Genomic DNA, 27866 nt, shown 5'->3' on the forward strand with positions numbered 1-27866 from the left:
GGAAAAACACACTTAAAACAAATAAAAGTGTTGTTTTTTTAAAAAAAAAGAAAAGTTGAGCATTAGTGGCTGGGTGCAGACTGCATAGACTCCAAAGACAGGAAATCAGCACAGCTAGGCCTCATGGAACTGAAACATCATCAGGAACAGGGCCATTACCATCATTTTCACGCAGAATAAGGCTAAACCATCTCTGTATTTCTCTCCGTGCCTCTCCATATCAGTTTCCTCAGCTCATCCATAAATTGTATACACTTCAAAATGGCAGTACTAGTTTTGGAGTCTACATGATTTCCCACAATTGATTGGTTCACTTCCCAGGAGAGGAGTCTGATTTGTCCAGCTTAGGTTAAGTGTTCACCCCTGGTCCAATAAATAGTGGTTAGGGGATAGGATCCCCTGGCACACACTTGGGCTGTCCAGGTCTAGTTTTTCGGCAGGGACTATGAATAAGAATAGTTCCTAGAAAAGTGAACCATGGGATGACAAAGCAAAACATGTATATCAGCGAGTTCTGGAGACTATAATGACCTGGTTCCCCCAAACTCCCTATTTTGTTCCAAAATATTAGCTGGAAGATGAATTTTTGAATAATTTTAATAATGACTACCATTTCTTAAACTCTCAGCCCAGTATTTAATTTAATCTTCACAACAACCCTTCCTGATAGGCATCATCATTCCTACCTTACAGATGAGTCTGGGGCTCAGCAAATTTAAGTGAGAAGTAGTCAAGTCACTAGAATTAGAACCTGGATCTGTTTGACTCTAAATCCTGTGCTTTTAACTTCTAGGAGCAGGATTGCTTACGCTATTGTGGTAAAAAGCAGTTTTCAGCTGCTGACCGAGCTTAACATCATAACCTCAAATATATTTGTAAGGTCTACAAACTTCCTCAAATGGTATTTACATCAATGACTCATGTGAACCCCCAGCAACCTGTGCAGTAAACAGGGCACTCAAATGAAGTGCCTTGTCCAAGGACACAGTGGGATTCCCAGCCCCAGGTTCTAGGCTGTTGGGGCTGAAGACCCGATCTGCTCTCTGCAGTTGTTCAGTCATCAGGGACAGTTTCTGGCCTCCTGGTTCTTCCGAATCCTTGGAGATTGTGTAGGTTAAGAAGCTCCTCTTCCCAAATCCCATCCCCACCCTGAAGCCCCACCCCCAGCAAACTTCAGCCTCTGTAGCCCCTTTGCCGGTCATAGGAGATGGTACCCCCCGTCCCCACCTCCCCACCAATTTCAGAAAGGAAAGCACAACAAGGATTTCTGGTTCAGGGAGAAAACTACCTCCTTTACACTTGGCTTCTTTTCCATTAAGATTGAAAGCTGCAAATCCATCAGGAGAAAATTGCCCTCGGGAGCATTGAGCAGACATCTTTGCTCAAATCAGACTCTGGATGCGTGTGTCAAAAGTACCTCACACTCTCATTCATTGCCAGCCAAGTCTCTGGGGCAGTGCAATTGATTTAGGAGCATTCACTCAGATCTAACATTCACTGCACACATCTTCTGTATATTGTAGCTGTGATCCAACCATATGATTACTACTTCTCACTCACTGGTCCAATGGGTAAGGTGAATCTACAGTGTGATAGGAAGAATGCTAGGGACAGAGCTGCTATCCTCCACACTCCAGGATTACTGGAGCTAAGAATGCTGAAGGTGCTGAAAATTCTCCAGATTTTAAGGAAGTGGGGGAAAGAGCTATCATTGTACTTCTACCACATGCCAGATGTTTGGCATACATTAGTTGATTCAGTCTTTACAACAACTCTAGTAGGTAGATGCTCTTAATACCTTCATTTACAGGTATAAACAAGCTTTTAAGTATGGAAAATAAAATTTGTTAAACAGAATAATAAATTATGAATAGATTTTATGAGGGGATCATTGTCTTTAAAACTAATTCCTCTCACAGAAAGGACCTGGGAAGAGCTCTCTGGGCATGGTGGTTAAATGGTTATCACTCTCTTACTGCTTGCCCCACTGTCATCTTCTGTAAGAAACTTTAAGCGCACTTTTGTGATCAGACAGATCTGGATTCCAATCATGGCTCTTACGGTAATCAGGAAAATGAATTCACTGTAAGAGGAAATACAGAGAACTCAATACTGTGGCCACTCAGGTGATAGAAGAACTTAGAAGCCAAACAGGGGAACATGAGGTTACCCAGAGATTAGCACGAGCGGGAAACCACTACCACGCCTGGTCTGGAGACCAAGGGAAGGAGATGGAGCCCTGAAGCTGTTGAAGGAATTCAGAATGAGGCAACCCATGGTGTGCCTCTGTGGTATGCAGATTGTTTTGAACTAAAGGTAACCAAGACCCTGGGGGCTCAAGAGAAACTTACCCACCCCTTAACTATCTAGAAGAATTTAAATAAGAGTTATCACCAGAAATAACTTTTTATGACCTTTCTCTATGGCAGGGCAAACTGCTAATTTTGCCCTGAACATGTGTTCTCTCTGCTATTACCTTCTGAAGCCCCAAAAGGCCTTACCTGATCCCTAGTGCAGAATGTCTTATCTACCTCTTTCCCTTTCTGTCTCTGAACCGCTCATGTATATAGAGTCTCTGACTCGCTCCTGCATGTGGGGTTCCCACATATGTATGTAATTAAATTTGGTCATTTTCTCTTGCTAATCTGTCGCATGTCTATTTGATTATTATACTAGCAGAAAGAACCTTGAGGGTAGAGGAAAGTTTCTTCCTCACCCACACTGTCAAAGCTGGGGGTATCCTGGCTCCTCCTGTCCTCAGCCCTTCAAATCTTGTGCCAGTGGCTCCCACTGGTCAAACCCAGACAAAACCCAGCTGACAAGGAAGCCTGGGAAATGCAGCCCGATGGGAGAGGGAATGGGGCTAGTGGGCGTGGTCCACTGTGACAGCATCAGAAGGGGAGCAGTGGATCTGAGGCCAAACAGCCAATGATGGGCCCAGCTCTTGCTAGTCTCAAATTCCTTCTTTGTAAACTATTTCTATTTCACAGGGTTGTTGTGAGAATTAAAGGGGCAAATCTAAATAAATGTTAGCACAGTCCTTGGCAAGCACTGTGGAGGCAGCTATTAATTTTTCCCTAGATGGGAAAACCAAGATTCAGACAGATTAGGTGATTTGCTCAAGGAAACAGTTCCGAGGCTGGGAGACCAGGGTGATCTTGGGCAGGTCACTGCATTTCGTTGAGGCTCAGTTTCCCCAACTCTCTGGGTTGCCGAGGGGCTTCATTCTTCCTGCAACTATTTACTAAGCACCTGTCATATTCAGGGCTCTGTGGGTCCAAAGCAGGCCCCCACAATTCTTGCTCTCTTGCAGATTACAATCTGGTTGCGAGAAAGACATTGACCAGAAAGCCGTACCAGTGATGCTGTGATAAAGGCCATGAAAAAGAAGTGAGTACTGGGAGGGTGGGTTACACGGTGGCCCAGCCTAGTCCGGGGTGGTCAGCGCTGCTTCCCTGTGCTAAATTCACTGGACCTGAAGGATGAGTGGAAGCGGGCTTGGTGAGGAGCCAGTGCAGAGTGCGCTGGGGAACAGCTCAAGGAGCACTTTGAAACGTTTAAACGGGTGACCCATCCATCGTGCCTCCAGTCTCCCCAGGGTCAGGTTGCGTTCTTCTCCCGGTAGGACCTCCTGAATTCCACGCTCCGCATGCCGCCCGCCACAAGGACTCCGGACGGCACCGGCGGGGGTGCCCTTCTTCGTCCTGCCCAGGCCACGGGATCCAGGCACAGCTCCCGCGTTAGGCGGCCCTGCGTCCCGAGCGGCCGCTGCTAGTCCGCTAATGCGTATCGAATTTTTGTGGAATTCGGCCCATCGCCCGCGCAAAAAGCGCGGCGGCGGCGCTGCCAGATCCTCTTAATTCCCTTTGCATCGATCCCGCCGTTAATGACATAACGTTCTCCCCTAATTAACTGACAACTGCATTTGGCGGCGCGCCTCCCCCGCACGCCGCCTGCAGCTCGCCCACCGAGATCCCGCAGGCGCCCAGGAGCCCGCGCGGTTGCAGGGCGTGAGTCGTGGCAGTTACGCCCTAACTAAACCCAGGGTGTTGCGACTGGGGTGGGAGGCGGAGGGAAGAGGCTTTCAGGTTTTATGTGCCCCTGCCATCCTGACCAGTCAAAACACGTTTGCTGTTATGTTGTTGCTTACTGTGTGTCAACACTGGGCGAAAAGCACTTAACATATTTTAGCTTATTCATTACCACGACTCAAGAGGCAGAGAGGAAATTGGAGCTCGCAGGTGGAGGAACAGACGCGGTAACCAAGGATAAGCAGCAAGCTACTGAGGGAGGTGGGACTCCCATCCGTCATACGCGACTTTGGGCCTTTAACTCCAAGGCGACCCACCCTCCAACATGTAACCGATAGGACACTAAATCCGGTATGAGCTACCGTGTTTTCGGGAAAACAAGACCTAGCAGGACCATCAGCTCTAATGCGTCTTTTGGAACAAAAATTAATATAAGACCCGGTTTATATTATTATATTATTATTATATATTATATTATATTATATTATATTATATTATATTATATTATATTATATTATATTATATTATATTATATTATATTATATTATATTATATTATTATATTATATTATATTATACCGGTCTTTTATTAATTTTTGCTCCAAAAGACGCATTAGAGCTAATGGTCCAGCTAGGTCTTATTTTCGGGGAAATGGTACCTCCAAGCATGATATACTAAGGGTTTTGTGATATGGTTATAATCTGGGCAAGACCTTTTCATATGCATTATGGATAACTGAAATGATCTGGCTGTCACTCACTGTTTTACTCTGATTCACTCTTCATCCTGGTTTTCCTGCCTTTATTTTCATTTTGTTGTATTATGTATTCTTTTTTATAAGCCACCTCAAATCTCGTCTGGGATAAGGTAGAATAATAAAAATATATACTTAAAAATTAAACAGATGAAATAGCATTTCAAGTGTCTGGCCAATAGTCATTAAGTTGAATTGGCATTTGAAGGTGAGGAAATTGAGGCTGGGAGAGGTTCACGGAATTGTTCCAGGATGGCAATGGCACTTCAGGACTGAAAACTCTCTGCCTGTGCTTTGTCTGCCATCTCCTCTTTTCTTCCACTTGCTGGGAGTCACCTTCCCACCAAGTTCCTGAGATCTCATACTGTCCACTTCCAGCAGGAGAAATCCAGATTTGACCAGTCCCTAACACCCAACAATGAAGTAAATATTTGGTCAATAAATCCCTCAGTCAACCATTTCCTCTTCCCGTCTGACAAACCTATTAGGTGCCACTTTTGAGGAACAGGGCCCATCTTTTTTCTAGATCAAGAGACTGAAGTGTGGCAAGATTAAGCAATTTGCTTGAATTCACCCAGCTAGTGAGTACCTTTGAACAACACAGGTTTGAACAGTGTGGGTCCACTTATATATGTATTTTTTTCAATAAATACCTGTTGGCGTCACGGATGTGGAGGCCCAACTGCATGCATTGATCTATGCCATTTCCTATTGAGAACTTGAGCAACCTTGGATTTCGATATGGGGAGGTTCCTGGAACCAAGGACAACTTAGGTTTATGAGGAGTCAAAAGTTATATCCAGATTTTTTGCACGGGGGAGGGGGCAGGGATGTTAGCATCCCTAAGCCCCACATGAATCAAGGGTCAACTGCGGTTTTGCTGAGAGTCAAATCCAGATCAAGCTGGATCCACTTTCCAGTGTGCTCTTTTCACTACAACATGCTTTCATTGAACCAGAGAGCTGCATTCCCTAAGACGTGACATGTAATTCCTGAGGGATTAAGTATATTTGATTTGGCCTAGGAGGGAGTTCATTTCTGGGCTCCCTCACCACAGATCTTCCCGTATGGAGACGGGGAGGGGGGTTGGGATGCCAGCCTGAATCTGATGGTCTCTTTCAGAAGACACAAGGAGGCTTTGTGATGTTGACTGTTAAAAGGGCACAGGAAGAATCTGCCTGGGGCAGTTGGGAAATGAGGCAAATTTCCTAAATGTCATGCCCACCACCACTGAGAGGGAGGAATGAGATGACCTCCCTTCTGACATCCCACTATGTGATACCGCCCATCTCTATCTGTTGAGCTTCTCTTTATCCTTTGAGATCTTACTAAAATGTTGCCTCCTCCATGAAGCCCCCCACGATGAACTAACTACACCTCCCTCAGGAGTCTCATAGGCCTTGGATCACCTGTGCTTTCAGTGTGCACACGGCCTGCTTCAAATCCACTTGTCAGTGATTAGCTGTGTGAACTTAGACAAGATTTAACTTCTAGACATCTGATTCTCCATCTGTAAAATGGGAACAATAGTGCCTGCCCTCAGAGGGCCATTAAGAAGTTTAAATTGAATTATGCATGTGACATGAAAAAATATTACCTATGTATATTCATGGCCGAAATCTCTCCTCTGAGAAGCCTGGAGAGAGACAAGACAGAGTCTGTAGGGGTGGTTGCTTGTGTATACCATACAGACAGACAAATGGGGAAAGAGAATGTTAAGTCTTGCTGTGTATTTTTTTAGACTGTGCCAAAATTATTTAAACTTTTTTCAAATATTATGGATGCCAGATTGATACCACATGGAGATGAGACCACAAAGCAGCTCAGCTTTAAAAAGGATACACGTGTAAAGCTCTTACTGCAGTGTTTGAGTCGTACCACGGGCTCAAATAATGATATCTCCCACCATTATTTGTCTCCACCACAAAACTGGTCTTCATTTTTCTGCCAACTTACTGCCTGCCCTTCCTAGCCCATAAGTGCTCAGCAGGAAGAAGCCTTCATGGGAAACCAAAAGCCAACCCGAGTCTGGGAAGACCAGACTCTGGGAACAAATGCCCTGACACTTCAGCTGACCACAGCAATTGTAGCGGGCGGTGGGGTGGGGACAGCTCTGCTGGTATCCCTCTGTGCGGGATAGGCTCTCTCTTCCTGTTTGTCCCTGTTCCCAGCCCAGATACAGGCTCACTTCATCCTCTTACCTACGTACACTGATCTCTGTGCTCTGGGATGTCACCAAGGGGTCCAGGGGCCATGGAGCTCCCCGTGGCCAGGGATGCCAAGCATGCCAGGCCAGAATCCTGCATACCAGTTCTTCAGGACCCTGCCTGCTCCAAAGGGCTGGCTTTCACAGCAGCAGCTCTGCAGCTGGGTGTGCAGAGGAGACCTCTCCCTCAGGACTGTGGGATGTGGAGCTGAGTGACAGGAAGAACAGGGAGCACCTTCCTTTACACAACTTCACTCACAGCAGACCACTTGTCCCCTCCTCCCCAACACTCCCTTCCTTTTTCAGTCTTTGCATTTCCTCACTCTGATCTCTGGGGTGCCCTCCCCCATTTCTGCCTAATACTGGAAACCCTACTCACTCTAACAGGCCCAGCCCAAATACCTTCTCTTCCCAGAAACCATCTCTGCAGCCTAAAAGAGCTTCCTCTAACCCCATACCCCTCATCGTGGCCTCTACTGTAATTTAGGAAGTGGGGGGGTCTCACCCCAATACTGGATAAATATGATGTGGGTCAAAGAGTGTTCCTACGAGTCAGGAAGATTAAGGTTTGATTTCTGGATCAGCCACTTGTTAGACCTGTAACCTTGGACAAATTGCTTGGTCTCTCTCAGCTCCCTGGTAAAATGGGAGAAATAAAATAGGATAGTTCTGAAAAGTAAATGACATGATGCTCATTAAGCTATTAGCAGGGTGCTTTGCACACATTCAGCTCTTAATAAATGTTAGTGATTATTATCTCTGTCTCTCTTCCACCCTCACACCCACCCACGGTATGTCAGATAAGGCCATGACCAGCTCAATATCTGAAGGTGGAATTTTATTGTAACAAGTCTCTCAGGTTCCAGATGTGAATAGGCTTCCACCTGAGAGAAGCAGAGATGCTGAAAAGAGACTGGAATTTCTGAGAACCCAGAGGTCCCAAGAGAGGATTGAGGGTGAGAGCCTATGGTTGTTGGTCAGATGGGTTATGTATAGAGACAAAGATGGAACGTTATCAGACAAGGATATAGCAATGCTTTTGTCAGGCAGGAAAAACCTTTTCCTCTAACCTCATAGGCCCCTCTTGGGGGCCTAGAAATTAAGCTAACAAAAGACAGATTGATGGGATAAAAGGCACCATTTTGATTAATATTTACCTGCAAAAAAGAAGTAAAATTCAACTAAGACTCAGGGTTAGACTCGGAGCCTTATATACCCTTTTAACAAAGGAAAGAGGGTTTGGGCTCCAAGGGAAAATAAATTGTGGGGAAGTGACTAGGAAATATATGGGGGAAACTAATGGAAGGTAAAGGCTATTTAAGTGATGTCTGTTTATGCACATTCCTCTTGGAGTTGACTTCCCATCTTCAGTTATGCCCTGCTTTCTGGCAGATAAGGGGAGGGCAGAGAACCCTTCCCGTCCCTATTGATTCTCAATTGCCTCCAAATCAAAATAATCCTTATGCCCATGTGGCATGTTTTGAAACCTTACTCTTCAACTGCAAGGACCAAAAATCTAGCAAGCCCCACAGAAGCAAAGCCTCCATCTGCAGCCATAAGGAACCTCCACTTAGATCTAGCTCCCAAGGTGGTTCTCAGAACCAAAGGCGCCACAGCACCTGGCCTGTGCTGATTCCTACATTCCCATCCCTTCAGGGCATCCAAGAAGGAAGCTCAGAGATGACACTCTGAGGCCAGAGAGGAAGCCCCAAAAGAAGCAAAACTGGATCTTAGGTGATTAAGATCCACCCCTGACAAGAGCCTATGCCTTTTGGGTCTTGGTGAGTGAGCCACACAGTCTTCTCTGAGAATTGCCCTCCACTAAGAGGCCTGGGGTCCTGTAGTTATGTTAGTAGCACGTGTATCAATTTCCTTTACCCAGCTAACAGACCTGGGATGGACCCTCAATCCAGAAAAGCCAATCTAGAACCTGTGCATAGACAATCAGATTTTCTGTGAATTTTGAGTGGGGATGAGAGCTCATTTACCTGGAAGGTCATGCAGAGGAAGTAGGTCTGCAGAGAGAATGAAGTAGATGGTCCATGATGTCTAGACCTTCAACAGATGGGGCTCAAGATTGGTTCATGATTCACCAGTTCCAGCTCCCCCAAGGTCTGGCTGAACTTCCCGGATTAGGTTGCGTGACATTCCCCTTTTATTAAGTAATTCCAATGTTTCTGTTACTAACAGCCAAAAGACCTTTGACTCCATGACTTGTTCAAGGTTCCTGGCTTCCATCCTGGAGTTCAGATCTTGAATGGTGAGTCTCCCAGGGGCAGCCCCACGTAGAATTCGGCCCACAGTTAGAGACAGAGCACCACTGTTTCAGGGCGGGGAGCAGAATACATAGTACCCACAGATCCTCTCCCAGAAGTAATAATAATACCTTTTACTGAATGTTCATCCTGTATCAGGCACTATGCGTGTTATAATTATTTCCAGTCCTCAAAAACAGTTCTGAGTGGTTTAAAATATGTTTACTATTATCTAACTTAAATATACATGGAGCTCAAAACAAGTATAAATTCCTCATGCTTATAAGCTTTTATAGAAATAGGAAGCCAAAAGATTGCCAACCAAAACCATTTAAATTGATATAAACATTAGTTGATATTGCCAATTCGTTTTTTAGTTAAATAGTTGATATTGTATTTATTAAAAACAAAGCAAACAAAAACTGTAACCCTTTAAGTTAGGTATTCCTATTGGCATCCCCACTGTAGATGAGGCAATGGTAGCTCAGAGAGGTAAAGAATATTTCTCAAGGTCACACAGCTGAGTTTTATAATCAACCAGGATAACTGAAGCGTCCCAGCTGCCCAAACTTTGGGCCCAGCTACCAGAGTCCCGGGGCTGCCCCTTTACTGAAATGGCAGCTCATGAGTGGGCAGGAACAGATCTTGAAAAATACTCACAGCGTGGCACAGAGCAAGTGCTTGTTAAAGGTTCACTGACTGAATGAATGAGTAAATTTGAAGATAGTTGTTTAAAAGACTGCTATAATTCGGCACTCTCCACTTACCAGTGCTGCCAGCAGCCCTTCCCATCTTGTTACCCGGAAGCTAGTCTAATGGCATTAACCATCCCAGCCAGCCAGGATACCATTAAAAGTTTCAGTCCAGCCACTGAGCCCCCACCCCGGGTCTTGGCTCTGGGCCCTGGGCCCTGGTCTGGTTGTTTACCAGGAAATTTGGACCTTCTTCAAAGAAAAGCACAGATGACCTATTAGTCTAATTCAAGCACTTAGCAAGGAATGACTGTACCGTTCACACCCTCAGCCCTAGGCTAATGGAACCAAAGCAAATGGAGAGGACTTGATGGCTCAGAGATCTTCCTGGGAGGGGAAGCAGGGGAAGGTCCAGCCGACAGGACACAGGTTGTCTGAGCATTTCCCAGGACAGGGTGGGCTATGGGGATACAAGAATATACAGGGAGAGGCGTCCCTATTCCACCCACCACTGTGGCAGCTCCTCTGCACATTCTACCCCTGGTCACTTCCTCATCGCCTTAAAACTTGCCTGGGAGAAAAATGGAAAGACAACCAAGTATCCATCAATGCAAAACTGGTTAAATAAACTCTGTATGTAGAAATACGCATTCATGCAAGTCCATCTTACGCAGCTAATGAAAAGGATGATGTCGCTCAAGCTGTACTCATGGGCACTGAAAGATGTCCATGACTTAACACTGTGCTGTGCAGCGTCTGCCTCCACTTATGGAAAAGTTATACGTACCCACAGATTCTCGTATGTGCAAGGAGCAGGTCTGGAAATTTGAGAGTGAGATTTTAAAGACTTTTACTTTCTGCTTGATAATGATTTATAGCATCCAAATTCTCTACAAAAACCTTATACTATAATTGCTAACTTTTTTGAGGTCTTACTGTGTGCCAGTCACAATGCTTTCATATGGATTATCTCATTTCTTGGGAGGTGGGTGCTATACTTCTTCTGTGTTACAGATGTGGAAAATGAGGCCCAGAGAGGTTAAGCCCAAGGTCACATAGCTAGTGACTGACAAAAACAAGTGTTATTGGAGGATTGGAAGACTTAATACACGTACGTGCACACAGGAGGGGCAAAGGAGTACCTGACACAATAACTGAGTGTTGTCGTTATGACCGTTGTACAGCACTTATCACACTGCACTTTTTAAATTGACTGTCTCATCTGTTCCCCTGCTCTGGTTTGTGAAAGGCTTGAAAACAGGATCTGAGTATTAACACCTTGGAATCTCCTGCATTTACCACAGTGCCTCGCAGAGCCGGTATATATCAGGTGCTTGTGGAAAAAGTGAGTGATTGAGTTGACAGACAAATGTCCACAGCTCTGTAAATATATTCTTCCAGCTACTTTGCACTGGTGACTGGTTTCCTCATCCCAGTGAGATCAAGGACCAGTCTCCCCTTTCCTCTGGCCCCCTTTATAATGTGGAGCAGACCAATCGCACAAGCAGGTGCTCAATAAATGCTGTGGCTGACTAAGGACCCCCCTCTCTCAGCTGCTGTGGCAGATCCCAGGCAGTATCCCAAAAATGGCTGGAGCAGGTCCACAGCCTCACATAAGCTATTTTTAATTCCAACTCCATGTCAAGTACACAGAAAGGCTGAGAAATGTGCCTGAAGTCACACAGCAGTTAGTGGCAGAGTTGCTGTGTCTCCCAGTCACCTGGCCTGGGCTCTTCTGTCTGTAAAATCTCTAGTTCTGTATAAATTCACGATGTGAGAAAAGAGCAAAGTTTGAAGTCAAAACGTTTAATCATGATCCAAGAGACTGAGGGGACTTTGGGACAGTGGCAGGAAGACAGCAAGGCCCAAATGCTCCTGTTCCAGATGCTCAAATGCTCTGTAGGATCCCAGGGCAGGGCAGGCAGTGGGTTCCCATCCCCCTTCAGAGGAGACAAGGGGGCAGGGGTCTTGCTCCAGCTTTCCTAACAATGGGGGTTGTCTTTCCAGGCTGCCTAGGAACACAGCCCTGCTGACCTGGAGAATGCAATAGAGAACGACTGATTGCTTAAAGCCTGCTGATCCTGCAGGGCAGGAGGAAGGAATCAGAAGACAGCTTCATAGCTCTGGTCACCACCAGAAGAGATGGCTAAACGTGGTGACCAGTTCCTAAGGAGGAGCAACCTGAGTCAGAAGTGGAGGGAATGAGAACTTAGCCAGTCAGCTCCTACTGTGGCCTTATCTGGAGCAAACTGGATGTGCGGGGTAGGGGTGGGGGGTGTTGGGGTTGTCACGTTGTGTACTGCACCTCCTTCCTGATGCTGTCCTTTCTTCACCTCTTATAGCTGGCAGGTCAGCCCTGGGTATAGCAGAGGGGAAGAGGGCCTCCAGGGAAGTACAGCTACCAGAAACTTGGGAGCAGAATCAAGGCAAGTGTGAAGGAGAACAGAGACGGTACCCAGGGCTGTGGCCTCAGAGCAGGGCTGTTTTTCTGTGAAAGAAACGCAGTGGAGTCAGCTGCACCCCTTTCACCACCTCAGCCTCAGTCAAGGTGTCCATCAGAGGTCTATAGTATTCAGGAAACAAGGTCACCCCCCTCCATCCCCTTGTCTGCCTTTCCTGGGTTCCCCACATGGTTTGGTAAAGATAAGAGGAGTGTAATAGAGGAGGTTCTACCTGGTGTTCCATCACAGGTGAGGCCTGGGAGAAGAGCTGGCTGTGCAAACGCATCTTAGCTGCAATGGCCTCCGCTGAGGAGAAAAGAGAGGATAGACTGGAGGCAGGGAGATGTTGGAGGCTCTCAGGCTCCCAAGGAAGGAACGGGAATGTCTCAGAGACCTCAAGACACAGAAGGGCAGGTGGGAACGGAATATTGTCTTATTCTGCTTGCTTATTCCTTGAGCTGAAGAGTGTTCCTGGGGCCCAGACAGGTAGAACAGGCAGCTTGGGGGTCACTCAGAGAGCAGGAGAAGAAAGAAAGGGCCATGCTGGGGTGATGTAAGCCTATGCTGAGGAGGGGGCTGCTCCTTATAGGAGATAGATGGAGCCAGTGTGGCCCATCGCGTTGACCTTTTCCCCCGCCTGGATCCAGCTGACCTGGCCACGGGGAGGAGGCAGGTAGAGGATACTCACTGAGGCAGGGGTTGTGGGAGAAGGACGCTTGCAGCCGCTCACATTCCTCCTGCAGGTTACCACTGCCTCTGCAGGTACAACTTAAGGCAACGCTGGCGTTGACATTGCTGACAAAGTTGGGGGTCATGGCAGTGCCTGTGGGGTAAAGAGGGGACTGTGAGGGCCTAGGCCAGCCCCGACCTCAGCTCCCACCCTCTCCCACCTGTCTCAGGAGCATTCCATATGGGTTCAGTAGCCAGAGCATTCTCACACGCAGGGCCGGACAACCCGTGGGCTCCCTCCACGTATATCCCTGCCTCACCAATCAGCCCCGTGTATGCCAGCAGACATCTGGACTTGTCCGTAGCACAGGTCCCTCGGCCGTCCACAGGATGGCAGTGGGCATGAAAATCTGCCAGGCGAGATCTGGAAGAAGGAAAATTTCCATGGTCCCTATTGAGGATCTGGACTGTAGACTTCACCTTGGTGCCTCTTTAGTTGACATGCCTGTCTTCATGCCAAATCCTCCTTTGCCTTTAGAACCTGGCCCAGGGCTTCCTCCACAGTGAAGCCTGCTCTAGTCACAATGAAATGCATTACCACTCCAGTCCCCACAACATATCACTCCAAATCCTAGGACTATGGAGCTTCTTCAACCTTGGTTTCCTTGACCATAAATAGAGATAGTGGATTTCTGCAAGAATGAGATAAGAGAATGTGTGCATAGCATTTAGCATAGTGCCTAGTACTTAAGTGTTTAATAAATGGGAGATGTTGTTATTATTAACGTTCATTCTATAATAGGCAAAGCTGGTTATCTTTGGATGATGGAATTATGAGTATGTTTTTCTATTAATGTATACATTACTACAGTTTTCCCTACATTTTGCTTTGTTAGATTGGTGGTTTACTCCTCTGTCACCCCCACTCAAATGCAAACTCCTTGAAGAAGGAATAACATCTTAAATATCTAGTCCAGCACTTGTTATTGTAACAGTAATAGTAATAGCTACCAGCACAACAAGAGGCAGTATGGCAGAGGAGTTAGGAGTACAGACTCTTAGCCAGACTTCCTTCAGCCCAAACTTCATTAACAAACCTGACTTACCACCTGGATGAACTTGAGCAAGTTATTTAACCTTTCTCTGCTGTGGTTTCTTCATTTGTAAACTGAGGATGATAAAAATATAAAAATAGCACTTATCTTGCAGGGTTCTTGTGAGGTTTCGATGACTTAATACATGATAAGTCCTTAAAACAGGACCTTGCCCACAGCAAGTAGTAAGTGTTAGTATTATGATTATTGAGAGCTCTGACAATGTAATATTTCAAAGAAGGGGAAAGTGGGACTCAGAGGTTAAGTAACCTGCCCAAGGTTACAGAGAAGTGAGTGATAGAATCAGGTTACAAAACAAGGTTGGTGTGATTCCCGGTATGAACAAATGTCACTTGAATGGATGATGACTTCAATTTGGTGAGTATTTTGTCCAGAGAAGGCAGAAAAAAAAACAGATCAGAATTTGGTTGGAGAAAATGTATCAAACACCTTACAAATCTTCATGCCCTTTGATTTGGTAATGGCACTTGAAGCAACAAATCCGAAGTAATTATTAGATTTGTGCACAAAGATTGATGAACAAGAGTGATACTTATCGCAGCCTTATTTATAGCAATAAAGAAAGCAGCCTAAATATCCAACACTAGAGGAATGATTAAATAAGGTATGGGGCATCCTTGGAATGGAATGGAATACGAGGTAAGCACTTAAAAATCAAGTTGGCAAAGGAGAGTAAGTGACACAATAAGCACCACCATTTCTTGAGTACTTATCTGCACCAGTAAGTTAAGCACTCTAAGCACAAATTCCGTAATTTAACTCTCGCCCAAATCCTACGAGGTCTGCATTATTATCCCAGTTTCTACACAGGACTAAGTGGAACTTTAGGTTAACAGAAAGAATTTTGGGTTAAGTGATAGGTTCAAGGTCACACAGACCCAGGATTTCAATTCACATCTGTCTGATTTCAGAGCCGCTCTTCACCACTGTTATTCCATGCTGCTTCCACAGGAAAATGCCCATAAACTATGTACCATACGTGCAAAAAAGATATAAGATAGAAATATATTCCCAAAATGTCCAATTTGTTTATCTGTATACAAAACAGACTGAAAGAAAATGCTCCCAAAGGTATGGTAGATAGATTATCTTCAGGTGACGATTCGGAGGGATATTTTTATACATTTTTCTATTTTCCGAAGTTTTTACACAAAGAAAAAACTATATATTACTTTTTTGAGAAAAGCGTTTCAGAAAATATCGCAGGTCGCCGCATGGTGACGTCAGAGCACGGTCCCTGGCGGGCCAGCCCCAGCGCCGCACCGGAGGGCTGCCTGTTAGGAGTGGCGCACACCCTGCCCACCCGCACCCAGCCCTCGGCACCTGCACAGGACGTCGGAGAGGCAGCGGCGCCGCAGCTCCAGGCAGTTGGGGGTCCCAGCCGGCAGCGCGCAGCTGGGGGCGATGGTGTTGAGTCGGCGCTGCCCACAGCCCCTGTCGGCCGGCGCGCACGGGCACAGCAGCAGGCTCTGCGCGTGGGGCTCCGAGGCCTTCTCGAAGAAGGTGCGGAGCTGCCGCTGGCAGGTGTGGCGCTGGCAGCGGGGGCCCGAGCACGCCTCCCCGTAGGCCTTGCGAAGCCGGCCACACTTGCCATTAAGAGTGCACAGCATGGCGAACTTGAGGCAGAGATCCCAATCTGTGGGGAGAGTGGCACCAAGTCACTACTCCTCTGTGACTTGGTACCACTTCCCTAGCAGCCCCCTCCCCACCCTCTGCTTTAACAATCATGGTCGTGGAGGTAGGAAGAAAGGGAGGACTGCCCTGAGGAAGCCACTCCTAATCCACAAACTATATCTGGTATCCTCCCCATATCCTGCTTCTCAGTTTGATTAGGTTTAAAAAAAAAAAAAAAAGCCATGTATTATCTAACGCTCATTTATCTAGAATTCAAGCAGCCAGAAAGCTCAACTAACCAAAACCCTTTCCTCAATCCTATGCATTGAATGAGATGTCACGGTGGAAATCATTGCCTAGAGATCCTACAACAATCTGAAGCACTTTCTGAACTGTCCGAAACAGACGCAACCCAATTCTATTTAGGATTTTTGTTTTGTTTTACATCTGTCTATTCTGCTCAGTATTAATATCACCTGCATGTCTTTTACTGATTGATGCACGCCTGAAAGTCTCCCACATTCTTGAGTCTTGGGAAATTAGGGTGATATTTCTATTAACAGAATATTCCAGCAGTCAGAACCATGGAGTAACAGGAATAGGTAATTCCCGGGTTCCTGTCACGAAGAGTTTTGTTATGTATAAAACTCTGTGCTTTTCTTCCTAATTTCTAGTACATAGGACTGTATAACAAAACTTACATCTTTCTTAAAAAGAGAGTGTGTGTTCAATCCTTTCCGATTAACACGACAGTTTCCCTTTCCTGAAAAACATGCATCCTAGTTCTTGCCAGACCGAGTCACCCCTGAGGAGTCTCTCTCTCTCTAATCATTTTCCCTGCCCAGAACCTCGCCCATCCCATTAGAATGGTGGAAAACAAGCAATTTCCTAGTCTTCAGGGACAAAAAACTACTTTCGTGGCTGCCTTGGATGAGGGTAAATACTCCATTTCAGCACATTTTTTTGCTGGGGCTGCTGCCACTCCCACCAAACCCTTTGTAGAGAGACCCACCTTTTGAAACCAGGGAGCCCTAATGGGCTCCCTTCAAATGCCTCCCTAATAACTATCGCTCTTTGATTATTCTGGTGAGACCAGACCATGCCCTACAGCGCAGATTCCCACCCTACACAAGGCTGTTTTACTTACCTGGAAGGTGGAGGACTCTGCCCCCATACAAGTCCCCCAGCTTGTGTTCCCCACCAGCCACCCTGCCTTCAGTGTTCAAGCCCAGTCCTCAGTTCCCAGCCTCTGTTTGCCCTCCACACCTGGTTTGAGCTTCTTCAGTTTGTTGGGATTCATTTTCCAGGGTTTTCTGGTCACTGTGTCTTCATAGGGGGAGACATCCAGCTCATAGTCACCTAGAGACAAGGTGAAGAGCACCTGAGGACAGGGCTGGGGGCAGGGGCAGGAGAGGCTGAGGCTGCTGAGTCAGACCTCAAAGCCCTGTGGAAAACAGGGAAAGGCACAGTCTCTACCTAACTACTAACTGCAAGCTGTGCAGGGGTGAGGAAGAAAAACAGGGTCATAAAGGTATAGGCTGGCCTTGATGAATAAACTGGGTGTAGTAATAAGAACAGTAAAGCTACCATGTTGAACACACTGTGTGCTGGCCTCTAAGGTGTAAGTGAAAACAAAATTCATATATATATGGAAAGGGATAATGTATAGTACACCGTGTTTCCCTGAAAATAAGACCTAGCCTCACCTGGTCTCTCTCCCGCCACAGGGGACCCCCTCCCCACAGAGTGCTGGATCATGCACAACTGTATCCAGGCCAGGAAGAGTTAATATAAGACCTGGTCTTATTTTACCATAATACAAAAGTGGGTCTAATATAATATAATATAATACAATACAATATAAGACCGTGTCTTATATTAATTTTTGCTCCAAAAGACACATTAAAGCTGATTGTCCAGCTAGGTCTTATTTTTGGGGAAACACGGTGTATGATCTCATTTAATCCTCCTGAGAAGGCTATGGGTAGGTAAAAGAAACTGAGAATGAGAGAGGTTAAGTTACTCAGACTCACATAAGCTAAGAAGTGGAGCTGGGGTTTGAAACCTGATTGCAGAATCCCTGCTCCTAACCACTAGACGTACTGCCTGTGGGTCTATAAGCAGGCAATGGGACTCTGTCTTGCTTTCTGTTGCTAGTGGAGAAGGGGCAGTGTTGGACTGTGTTCCAGGGCTGAGCACTTGACTATGCAGATGCATTGCATGCTGAGGAGATGGAAGGGAAGCCAGATCCCAATTGAACCTGAGAAAAGCTGAGAAGGAAGAGACAGTGATCTCAAAGGAAACACATCTCTCTCAGTCACCCCCATGGGGCTGTGGGCTCTTTAAGGGGGCTTACTATGTCTTATAAAATCGCTGCATAGCTCCTCTGCATGGTAGGTGCTCACTAGATGTTGATTAATAAATCTTTTTGGAAGAGAGAGAGGTGAGAGAGGTGAGCTTGCAGGTCTGTCACCCAACAAGCCTTTAGGAGGGAAAGAATATGGATGATGTCAGGCAAATAGGAGAGGATGGTTTGGATACTTGAGAAGATCTGCTACTCTTAAGGGAAAAGGGGGAGGCAAGAGAATCCAAGGAGAAGTTTCAGGGGAAGTTCTGAAACAGAAGTGGTTAGGATGAGGAGTAGAAGGCAGGGGAACAAGGAGTGAGGTAAGTTGTATTGCTGTTTGCAATTATTTGACACCCAGCCTGTAGGAAGATCATACATCCCCACCTGTTGCCATGTGGTTTTCAGGCCCTCTATGAGAGGAGTCTACTTCCCCCTTCCACTGTACGGCTTTGCCACATGACTTGCTTTGGCCTATGGATGGTGAGCTGAAGTGACGTAAATCACATCTGAGCAGAAGCTGTAAGAACCATCACTTGGTTCTGCTGTTACTCTCCTCCCTCTACCAGCCTGGATCCCCAGATGAAGATGGGTAGAGCAAAGGCAAAGCCAACTCACGGAAGCTTGTAGTAGATGTGTAACCTCAGCAAGAAATACGTTTTTGCTGTTGAAAACCAGAGATTTAGGGGTTGTTACTGCAGCATAACCTAGCAAATTCTTATTAAAAATGCAATTGGTATCTAGAAGTGGAGTGCTGCGGTAACAACAACAAAAAAGTAAATATATGATATTGGCTTTGGGACAGAGCAGGGGGTAGTGAACTTGGAAGAAAGATGATGTATTGAACGAGCCCGTGCTTTAAGGGGAAGAAACTGAGAAACAGAAGGTTACTAGCATGTCTTGATTGCTATTGGCTGCATTTGGCAAGGTTCTCCAAGAAAGATAGAAGGTCACAGAAGAACTCGCTAGTTTGCAAATAGTGAGGAAACAGAAAAGGGACAATCCAGAAACTCAGGATTAAGACATGCAACTGCTTCTCATAGTCAAAGGGTAAAAGATAACATTGAAAATTTCTTCGAGTAATAAGGTCTATTACAACTCAGCTTTGGAGCAAAGAACAAATCAAGTTTGTGGTTATCATGCCCTTTGTGGAGATTTCTCATTGATTATGATGGTATCCAATAAATCCTGCCAGTTGTACAAACATGCTCAGGGTAAAAAGACTAGTGGCTCTCCCACAGAAGCCTGATAAGGGCAAGGTCATTCAGTCTAGAAAGAGATGCATGTCTTGAAAAGAATTATAGAAAAAGGCAACTACTCGCACAGGAGGTGACAGAAATCAAAGTATAAAAAGCAATTATGTTTTGAGAGAGTTGTACTGCTAAGAGTCACCAGTTTGGATTAAAAGAGACTGTGACTATTTGAAACTTTTTGAAATGAAAATTCAAAAAATTTTGACTATTTGAAATGCCCCAACATTCCTCAATTAGGAAGTAAGTTGAGAATGCTGTCCAGTCCCTGAGCAGGTCAGAGTCTCCAATGCCCTTTTCAGATGTGACCAAAGAAAATACAGCGGGTCCTTGAATAACGGCATTTTGTTCAATGTCGTTTCGTTGTAATGTTGAGGAAAGAAAATCGATTCTCAGCTGGGGCCACTGTCTGTGTGGAGCTTGCATGTCCCCCATGTCTGCGTGGGTTTTCTATGGGCATTCTGGTTTCCTCCCACATCCCAAAGATGTGCATATGAGGTGACTGGTGGATCTAAGTTGCCCCAGCGTGTGTGTGTGTGTGTGTGTGTGTGTGTGTGTGTGTGTGTGTGCAAGCGCATGTGCACGTGCCCTGCGAGGGAAAGGCATTCTGTCCAGGGCTGGTTCCCGCCTTGCACCCTGCGCTGCTGGGATAGGCTCTGGCTATCCATGACCCTGAACTAGAATAGGGGGTTGGAACATAATTATCTTACTTGTATTTATTAATCTTTCTTAAATGTATGCATAGCTCACTTTCATTTCAATGTTTAATATTAGAAATGTTTGGGTCTTTATTTAGAAGTTTGGCAATGTTTTTGAGACCAGAAATATGCCATAGGAACTTAACTCTTGTTTATATCAATTAGTCTATGGTAAAATTGGTTTCATGATATGTTGTTTCACTTAAAGTCAGTTTCCAAGAATCCATCGTTGATGACGTTAAGTGAGGACTTAACTGTAATGGAAAAGAAGGACCTCCCAGAAAGCTGGGCCAAGAGTGGATAGAGAAGCTCTCCCTTGGAGCAAAAATAGGGTCTTATTAAAGAACAACCCCTGCTCCCAGGGGAGATGGCCCTGGTAACATTTGTCTAGCAGGACTTCAGAGTTACTATGAATCAAAGTCTGTTGTATGCCTCCCATCCCTCCCCTTTCTGAGAGTGTTTTTTGTGGTTCTCCTGTCCCTGTTCCATAATTGTATGTTGAGTATGTACGGGAGGCAGATGACTTGTCTTTTTAGTCCATACATTTCTAGATCAAGAGAAGCCATATCCAGAGCTGATGTGGAAATTATCACAAGATCCTAGACTTGGAGCCTGATGTCGTGTTTGAACAGAACTCGAAGGGCATTTTCCTTGGAAAGTGGGTAGGCATATTTTGCTTATGGAAAGGAAGAAAATGAATATTTTGACCAACTGGTGGACTATGGAGATTGCATTTTGTTTCTACTCATTTTTGCCCTCCCTGTAAGATTATATATCCTCACTTATTGCCATGTAGTTTTTAATGTCACCCTGTGGGAAGAGTAAACCTCCCCTCCCCAGTGATATCAGGCTTGTGTGCTATGTGATTTGTTTTGTCAATGGGATGTGAGCAGAGCATTTTATGAAATGGGATGTGAGCAGAGTGTTTTATGTATCTGAGCAGCTTTTAAATCCATAACATGGTTTTGCCATTGCTCACATCCCTCTGCTATGAGAAGGGGACATCCCAGATAGAAGCTTCACCTCCAGCCTGGATCCCAGAATGAAGGGGGCATATGAAAGAGCCAACACGGACGTGAGCAAAAACTAAACCCAACCTTTGTTTTGCAAGTCACTTCTTTTACAAGTAAACCTTTGTTACTACAGCATAGTCCAGTAAAAGCTGACTAATACAGAGGGGTCTATGGAAAGAGTCAGAGGAAGCTCTTCTCTTTGGCTCTTCCAGTGCCCTCTTTTACCGTCTGCCTGTCTAATAAGCATCCTTTCTGTTAAAGGCTGGACCAGAACACTGCCTCCCAGTCTCTCTGAACTTATGAATTACATTGTATTTGGAGCCTGTTTGTGGGTTAAGACCATTTTCCTCCACCTCCTTCTCCAGACCCTTCTGTTCTAGGAGCTCCCAGGTTGGGCCTCTGCCTGGTTTGGAGCTCTGCCAAGAAGCAGCTACATGCCTTCAGGTAAGAAAGGGGGAAGTAGGAGGAAGAGAGGACAATGTTGGGGGACCCAAAAGGATACTGCCAATTCCTCCCTCCACCTCTTACTGATGTCACATGCACAGCTTCATTGTCATCTGTCAGAATCTACCATGGGGCTCATATGCTGATTAAAAAACAACACCCAAGGGCCACCTTCCCTAGCTTAGTCCACTCTAGGATGGGGCCTCACCAAGGCTGCGGGCAGGGTGGATGGTCCAGTAGATGTCCAGGCAGGCAGTTTGGTTCTTCATGCGCCGTTGGCATGTACAGCTCCTCAGGGAGCTATTCCTGAGGTGTTGTGCTACCTCCAAGCAGTCCTCAGAAACTGAAGGCTCCTCTGCAGGCGATGAGGTGCTCATACTAGAGGTACATGACTTCAGCTGGTGGTAGGTAGCATTGCAAGTGGGATCGGCCTGGCACTTCTTCCTGGCTTGGATACAGTTGTTCATGAGCCGGCCTTCTGTGGGGAAGGGGTCCCCTGTGGTGGGACAGAGACCAGGTGAGGCTCACATAAGGTCAGAATAGCTACCTGGGAGTACCATGTCCTAAGGTGAGGTTGGGGGGATTCCGGGTGAAGCCTTAGGCAGGAAGGTCTTGGGGCCTTTAGGAACAAGTGTCAGGAGAAAGAAGCCTAGCAGGAGTAGAGAGTCTGCGGCTGTCACAATCTGGACAGAATAAATCAGGCCCAAGAAGAGGTGGGGGTCTGAAGAGAGGCTACTCAGCCTCCAGGGAGGGAGAGGCGGACAGGTGTTTGAAGTGGAGCCTGATGAACCTTCCAGGCAGATACCAGTGGCCTGGGCAGACCTTTGTCATGGGAAGGGCTAGCATCATAACTCGAGAGCTGACAACGTGCATGGGCATGCTCAGTGAGAGCGACAATTCTGAGTCATTTAAAATGTACCTTACAGTGGGAACTGCTTAGGATTGGGGTGTGGAGCTTTTACTGATTCTGTCACTCAGTCAGGAATTCCAAGGTTAGAGCTCAGTTCCAGAGAAAGGCCTTGCACCCTAGGACTTAGGGTCACTATCAAAAGGTAACATATCATCATCCCCCCAGTTTTTCAAGGCAAAACATCTACAAGTCATTCGTAATTCTCTCTTTCCTTCACATCCTAGTTCAATCCAACAAGTCCTGTCAACTCCACAGCGTATCTGGAATCTGTCCACTTCTCTCCACATCTGTTATTACTACTTCCTTAGCTCCAGCCACCATTAACTCTTGTCTGAACTACTGTCAAAATTCCTTGATTCTGGGTGGTCGGATGACTCATTTGATTAGAGCACGAACTCTGAACAACAGGGTTGCTGGTTCGATTCCCACGTGGGCCAGTGAGCTGCACCCTCCACAATTAGATTGAAGACAACAAGCTGCCGCTGAGCACTCGGTGGGGCAGCCGGATGGCTTGGTTGGTTAGAGTGTGAGCTCTCAACAATTAGGTTGCTGGTTCAATTCCCACATGGGATGGTGAGCTGCGCCCCCTGCAACAAAGATTGAAAATGGCAACTGGACTTGGAGCTGAGCTGTGCCCTCCACAACTAGATTGAAGGACAACTACTTGGAGCTGATGGACCCTGGAGAAATACACTGATCACCAGAATAAGATTAGTTAACACACCCTTCACCTTACAGAGTTATTATTTGGTTGTTGTTGCAGCCATCTTTTTAAATGATTTTTTTTAGACTGGAAAACATTTTTATTAAGGTAAAATTCATGCAACATAAAATTAACCATCTTGAAGGGTACAATTAAATGGCATTTAGTACATTCATGATTGTTGTAAATCATCACCTCCACCTAATTCCAATACATTTTTATTACCCCAAAACGAAATCCTCACTTTAATGGGAAATCCACACACTATTCTACTTTCCTCCTAGTCTCTGGCAACCACTAAACTGCTTTCTGTCTCTACAGATTTCCCTAGACATTAAAATGTAAATGGAATCATACAATATGTAATCTTTTATTTATTTATTTTTGTGTTGGAAGCAGTGTGTTTCTCCAGGGCCCATCAGCTCCAAGTAGTGTCCTTCAATCTAGTTGTGGAGGGCGCAGCTCAGCTCCAAGTCCAGTTGCTGTTTTCAATCTTTAGTTGCCGGGGGCGCAGCCCACCATCCCATGTGGGAACTGAACCAGCAACCTTGTTGTTGAGAGCTCACGCTCTAACCAACTGAGCCATTCGGCCGCCCCTACAATACGTAATCTTTTATATGGCTTCTTTTATCTATAATAACATACTGTTTTTGAGGTTCATCCACATTGTAGCATGTGTCAAGTACTTCGTTCTTTTTTAATGGATGAATACTGTCTCATTGTATGAATATACCACATTTTGTTTATCCACACATCAGTTGATGAATATCAATTGGGGTTGTTTCCTTTTGTTATTGTGAACTGTGCTGCCACGCACATTCATGTACACATATTTGCTTCAATATTTGTATTCAATTCTTTGGGTGTACGCATATACCTAGGAGTGGATTGCTGGGGCATATGGTAATTCAATGTTTAACTTTTTGAGAAACCACCAAATTGTTTTCCATAGTGGCTACACCATTTTACATTCCCACCAGTAATGTACAAGGGTTGCAATTTCTCCATATACTTGCTGACTCTTGTTATTTTCCTGTTTTTTAAATAGCCATCCTAATGGTTGTGAAGTGGTATCACATTGTGGTTTGCATTTGCATTTCCCTAATAACTAATGATGTTGAGCACATTTTCATGTGCTTGTTAGCCACTTGTATGTTTGGTAATAAATTATTTTATTGACATATAGCATACAGAAGAGTGCACAAATCAAAAATGCACAGTTCAATGAATTTCAAATTGAATACGTCTACTTAACCAGACCCCAGATAAAGGACCAGAACATTGCCAACACTCCAGAAACCCTTTGCCAGTCACCATCCCCTCAAGGAAACGAGCCTCTTTATTTCTAACATTAGAGATTAATTTTTCCTGTTTTTCAATCATGCAACATGTGCTTTTGGTGTCTTGGCTTCTTTAGCTTAATTTTATGTTTATGAAATTCAGCCACACTGTTAAGTATAGTTGTAAGTAGCTTATTTTCGTTGCTGTATAGCATTCCATTGTGTGAATGCAACAGTTCTAATGCTGATTGGCATTACATGGGATCAGCTCATTTCTCTGCTTAAAGCCCTCCAATAGCTTCCACTGCACTTAGGTTAAGATCTAGTTTATATACCCTGATTTACAAAGCTTTGTGAGACCCGGTCCTGGCCCACTTTTCTAACCTCACGTGCTAGCCCTTTCTTCCTCTCCCACTTCCTTCTATCCATACTGGCCTTCTCTGTGGTTGCCGCTACCCAAGACAAGCTTGCGTCCACCTTAGGGTTTTTGCCCTAGTCTTTCTTTGTGCACGGAATGCTCTTCTCTGTGATCTTCACATGGCTGTCCAGCTGTCCCCTTCTGGTAATTCAGTTTGCAGTTTAAATGACGTCTCAGAAAGGCCATCCCCAACCAACCGTTGTAAAATAACCTTCTAGCAACTCTAACACATTATTACTCCAATTCTCTGCATAGCACTTATTACCACTTGATTTTTTCTGATTATCTCCCCCTTTAGACATCCATGTCTCTCTTATCACTGTTCTGTCGCCAGTGCCAAGAACACTGCTTGTTCTTTGTGAGCTTCAGCTATTGAAGAAATAACCAGATAACAGAGACATTCTGTGGGTCACCTCTATAATTTCTCTGGGCCCTTTTCATCTACTTACAATCAGAGACCCCAAATTAGGAGGGGCCTCAGAGTTTAGTTAATCCAACCTCTTCTTCCAGTCACCTGTAATCAATTAGATTACTCAGTAAAATGCAGATTTCTGAGCTCCATCCCAGAATTACTGAATCAGAATCTCTGGTGATAAAGCTTGAGAATCTGAATTTCAGCAAGTTCACCAGAGAGTAGTTTGAAAATTAGTGCCATATCCAATGCATAAATAAAGGCAGTCTCAGTAGTACCGATTTTTCCTTTTGCTTCAGGCTCCAATATGCCTCAGCAGGACATTGTTACTCTTTCTATTTTAAAATTTTGATATTCTGTTCATCATGGATTTAGGGGCATTACTTTTGATTTTTAAAAATATTGCGTTAATATTATCTTGATTGCTGAGTTTCTTGGCACCCCCTTCACTCACCTCACTTTAGTCCCAGCCCTGCCTAGGACAATTTACTTCACTTTCTGGACTATACTTTCTCAAATGTAAGATGAGGGGATTGGATTAAATCAAAATTTCTCAGGGGAGAGGATGGAGAAAAGAAAGGTTAGGCCCCTTTAGGGGTATATCAGAATTTTCAAAGGGAACATGTGGTTCAAAAAGCATATTTAAGGGGCAGGTGGATGGCTCAGTTGGTTAGAGCGTGAGCTCTCAACAACAAGGTTTGCGGTTCAATTCCCATGTGGGATGGTGGGCTGCGCCCCCTGCAACTAAAGATTGAAAGCAGCAACTAGATTTGGAGCTGAGCTGCGCCCTCTACAACTAGATTGAAGGACAACAACTTGGAGCTGATAGCCCTGGAGAAACATACTGTTCCCCAATATTCCCCAATAAAAATATTCTTTAAAAAAAACATATTTGATAATTTTATATGTCGAAGATAAAAAAACAGCTTTTGAAGTTTCAAAAAAATTATTTAAGGAAGGCACAAGATTTTTATCTTTACCAAAAAGGGGACATGAATTTAAACAGTTTGGGAAATAAAATGCTTAAGATGTTACTTCTGGTAGGTACCCAGTAAGTACTTGCTGAAAGAAATGTAGCAGGTCCAAGTCTTATTGCTTTAAATGGACTAAATATTGAGTCATAACAATTTTCAAAAGTAAACCTCTCTAATTTTTTATCTGATAGTTCACCAATTCTGAGCAGTGTAGATTTAGGGGCATTGCAGCTCAAAAGATGATAGGGGGCCACATTAAATTTCCACATAACACGGTGGGGTTTGTTCCACTTAATTGGTTAATGAAGATTATTTAATATTTACCCCTGATCCTGACATGCAGCCATATCACTAGCATTAGTGAAATTTCCTGGGTCGTCAAATCAAATCAAATCAAATCAAATCAAATCAGTGATGTCTCACTGCCCTGATTTATTGAGGGAGTCATTCTGTACAGACTAGTCCTTTCCCTCCTTCCTTCCATACCTGTCTTGCAGCCAAGACTACGTTTCTCCAGTACTGACCCTGTGGACTGAGGTCACCAGTCTACATGCGCTCTCTGCCTCAGGATTCCCTCCATGCAGGCTCTGGGCAGGAGCCCCACAATGGGATTCCACACACCGGTCCTACTCCCAAAGGCCATGAGCACATTCCCTGGGATCATGGATCTCAGGCTGCCCTTCCTTGGGGGAATGACATGCTTCTAAACCCAGACCTTGAATTACATAGTCCATAAAACACCTGTGTATCTATAATAGGGGAAGGCACTGTGCTGGTCAGCTTTCAGGGGAAGGCCATCTTGCCCAATAGGAGCTTTCTCCTCTAATTAAAATAGTTAACAAAAACTATATGCTTGAAGGGAGTAGGTTGGTGGTGAGCAATATTCTCAGCAATACAACCAAATAACGATGTTGGCATGTTCTGGCAGTAGTTTACAACCCTAATTTTGACTAGTCAGTTCTAAGGAAAACTTCGTTTTCTTTATCCGTACCCAGCGTCCACATCCCTAGTCTTTACAGGGGGTAAAAGAGATGAAGCCCGCATGGAGCAAATGGAGCGCTGCTTCTGATTCTCCCCGCGCCCAGACATGCTGTCCTGGAAGTGGCCTGGCAGCTGGTAGTTCTGTGATGGTGAAGACGCACCTCAAAAGAGGGAAGAGGGAAAATCTGGAGCAAGGAGATGCCGGGGTGCCCTGGCCACTGCTGGCACTCCATCTGCAACAGCTCAGATACTATTAGGCATGGAACCCACTTCTTCCCGCATCCCGGGCTCCCTTATCTAGTTCCCCAGGCTCAGAGGGACAGAGACGACTGGGACCAGGTGGCAGTGTGGTGTCTGAGCCCTCTGGGTAGCGGTAACCAGGGCCCTGCGTACGATCCCCTCCGCTCCCCCAACACCCTGTCCGGACTGGGCTCTGTGTACCCACAGACGACACTCACCGGCTCCGGGCAGTAGGGGCAGCGGTGGCAGCAACAGCAGCAGGAGTACAGGCGGCGGTGGTCGCGGGTTCCGAGGACGAGCCATGGCGGGAAGCGCACGCTGGTGTCCACCCTCGGGGCGCTCTGCCTGCGCGGGGTGCCGGGCTCCCCTCGCTCCTCGAACTGGAGCTCTGTGTGCCGGGGGCACCTCCCACCGCCGTCTCC

General features: G+C 45.5%; 1 protein-coding gene and 1 long non-coding RNA gene across 3 annotated transcripts; one reads left to right on the top strand and one right to left on the bottom strand.

Moving 5' to 3' along the window:
* Nucleotides 1-4243: 4243 nt before the first annotated feature.
* Nucleotides 4244-14742, top strand: LOC308491750. The gene is made up of 4 exons (XR_013992400.1): nt 4244-4382; nt 9182-9251; nt 11188-11283; nt 11946-14742. It is a non-coding gene; the product is annotated as an uncharacterized lncRNA (long non-coding RNA).
* GFRA3 (GDNF family receptor alpha 3) lies at nt 11725-27866 on the bottom strand. Of its 2 annotated transcripts, XR_013992399.1 has the most exons (9): nt 27663-27866; nt 21735-22022; nt 17044-17136; nt 15487-15799; nt 13369-13472; nt 13068-13202; nt 12612-12685; nt 12244-12426; nt 11725-11972 (listed from the first exon to the last, which is right to left on the bottom strand). XR_013992399.1 is itself a non-coding variant. In XM_081035768.1 (8 exons), the coding sequence occupies exons 1-8, from the start codon at nt 27745-27747 to the stop codon at nt 12337-12339; spliced, it is 1182 nt and encodes a 393-aa protein (XP_080891894.1). In that variant the 5' UTR covers nt 27748-27857; the 3' UTR covers nt 11725-12336. The 2 variants fall into 2 exon arrangements, 1 of the variants encoding a protein (XP_080891894.1); XM_081035768.1 differs by having other exon boundaries at nt 11725-12426; nt 27663-27857.

This window comes from Rhinolophus hipposideros, assembly GCF_964194185.1.
Source record: "Rhinolophus hipposideros genome assembly, chromosome: 23".
Lineage (NCBI taxonomy): Eukaryota > Metazoa > Chordata > Mammalia > Chiroptera > Rhinolophidae > Rhinolophus > Rhinolophus hipposideros.

Coding starts and splice junctions, on each gene's coding strand:
- GFRA3 (XM_081035768.1), bottom strand. CDS start 27,747: ATGGCTCGTCCTCGGAACCCGCGACCACCGCCGCCTGTACTCCTGCTG. Junction 22,023..27,662: donor GCCCCTACTGCCCGGAGCCG/GTGAGTGTCGTC, acceptor GTCCCACCACAG/GGGACCCCTTCCCCACAGAA. Junction 12,427..12,611: donor CACCTGTGATGGAACACCAG/GTAGAACCTCCT, acceptor TTTCTTTCACAG/AAAAACAGCCCTGCTCTGAG.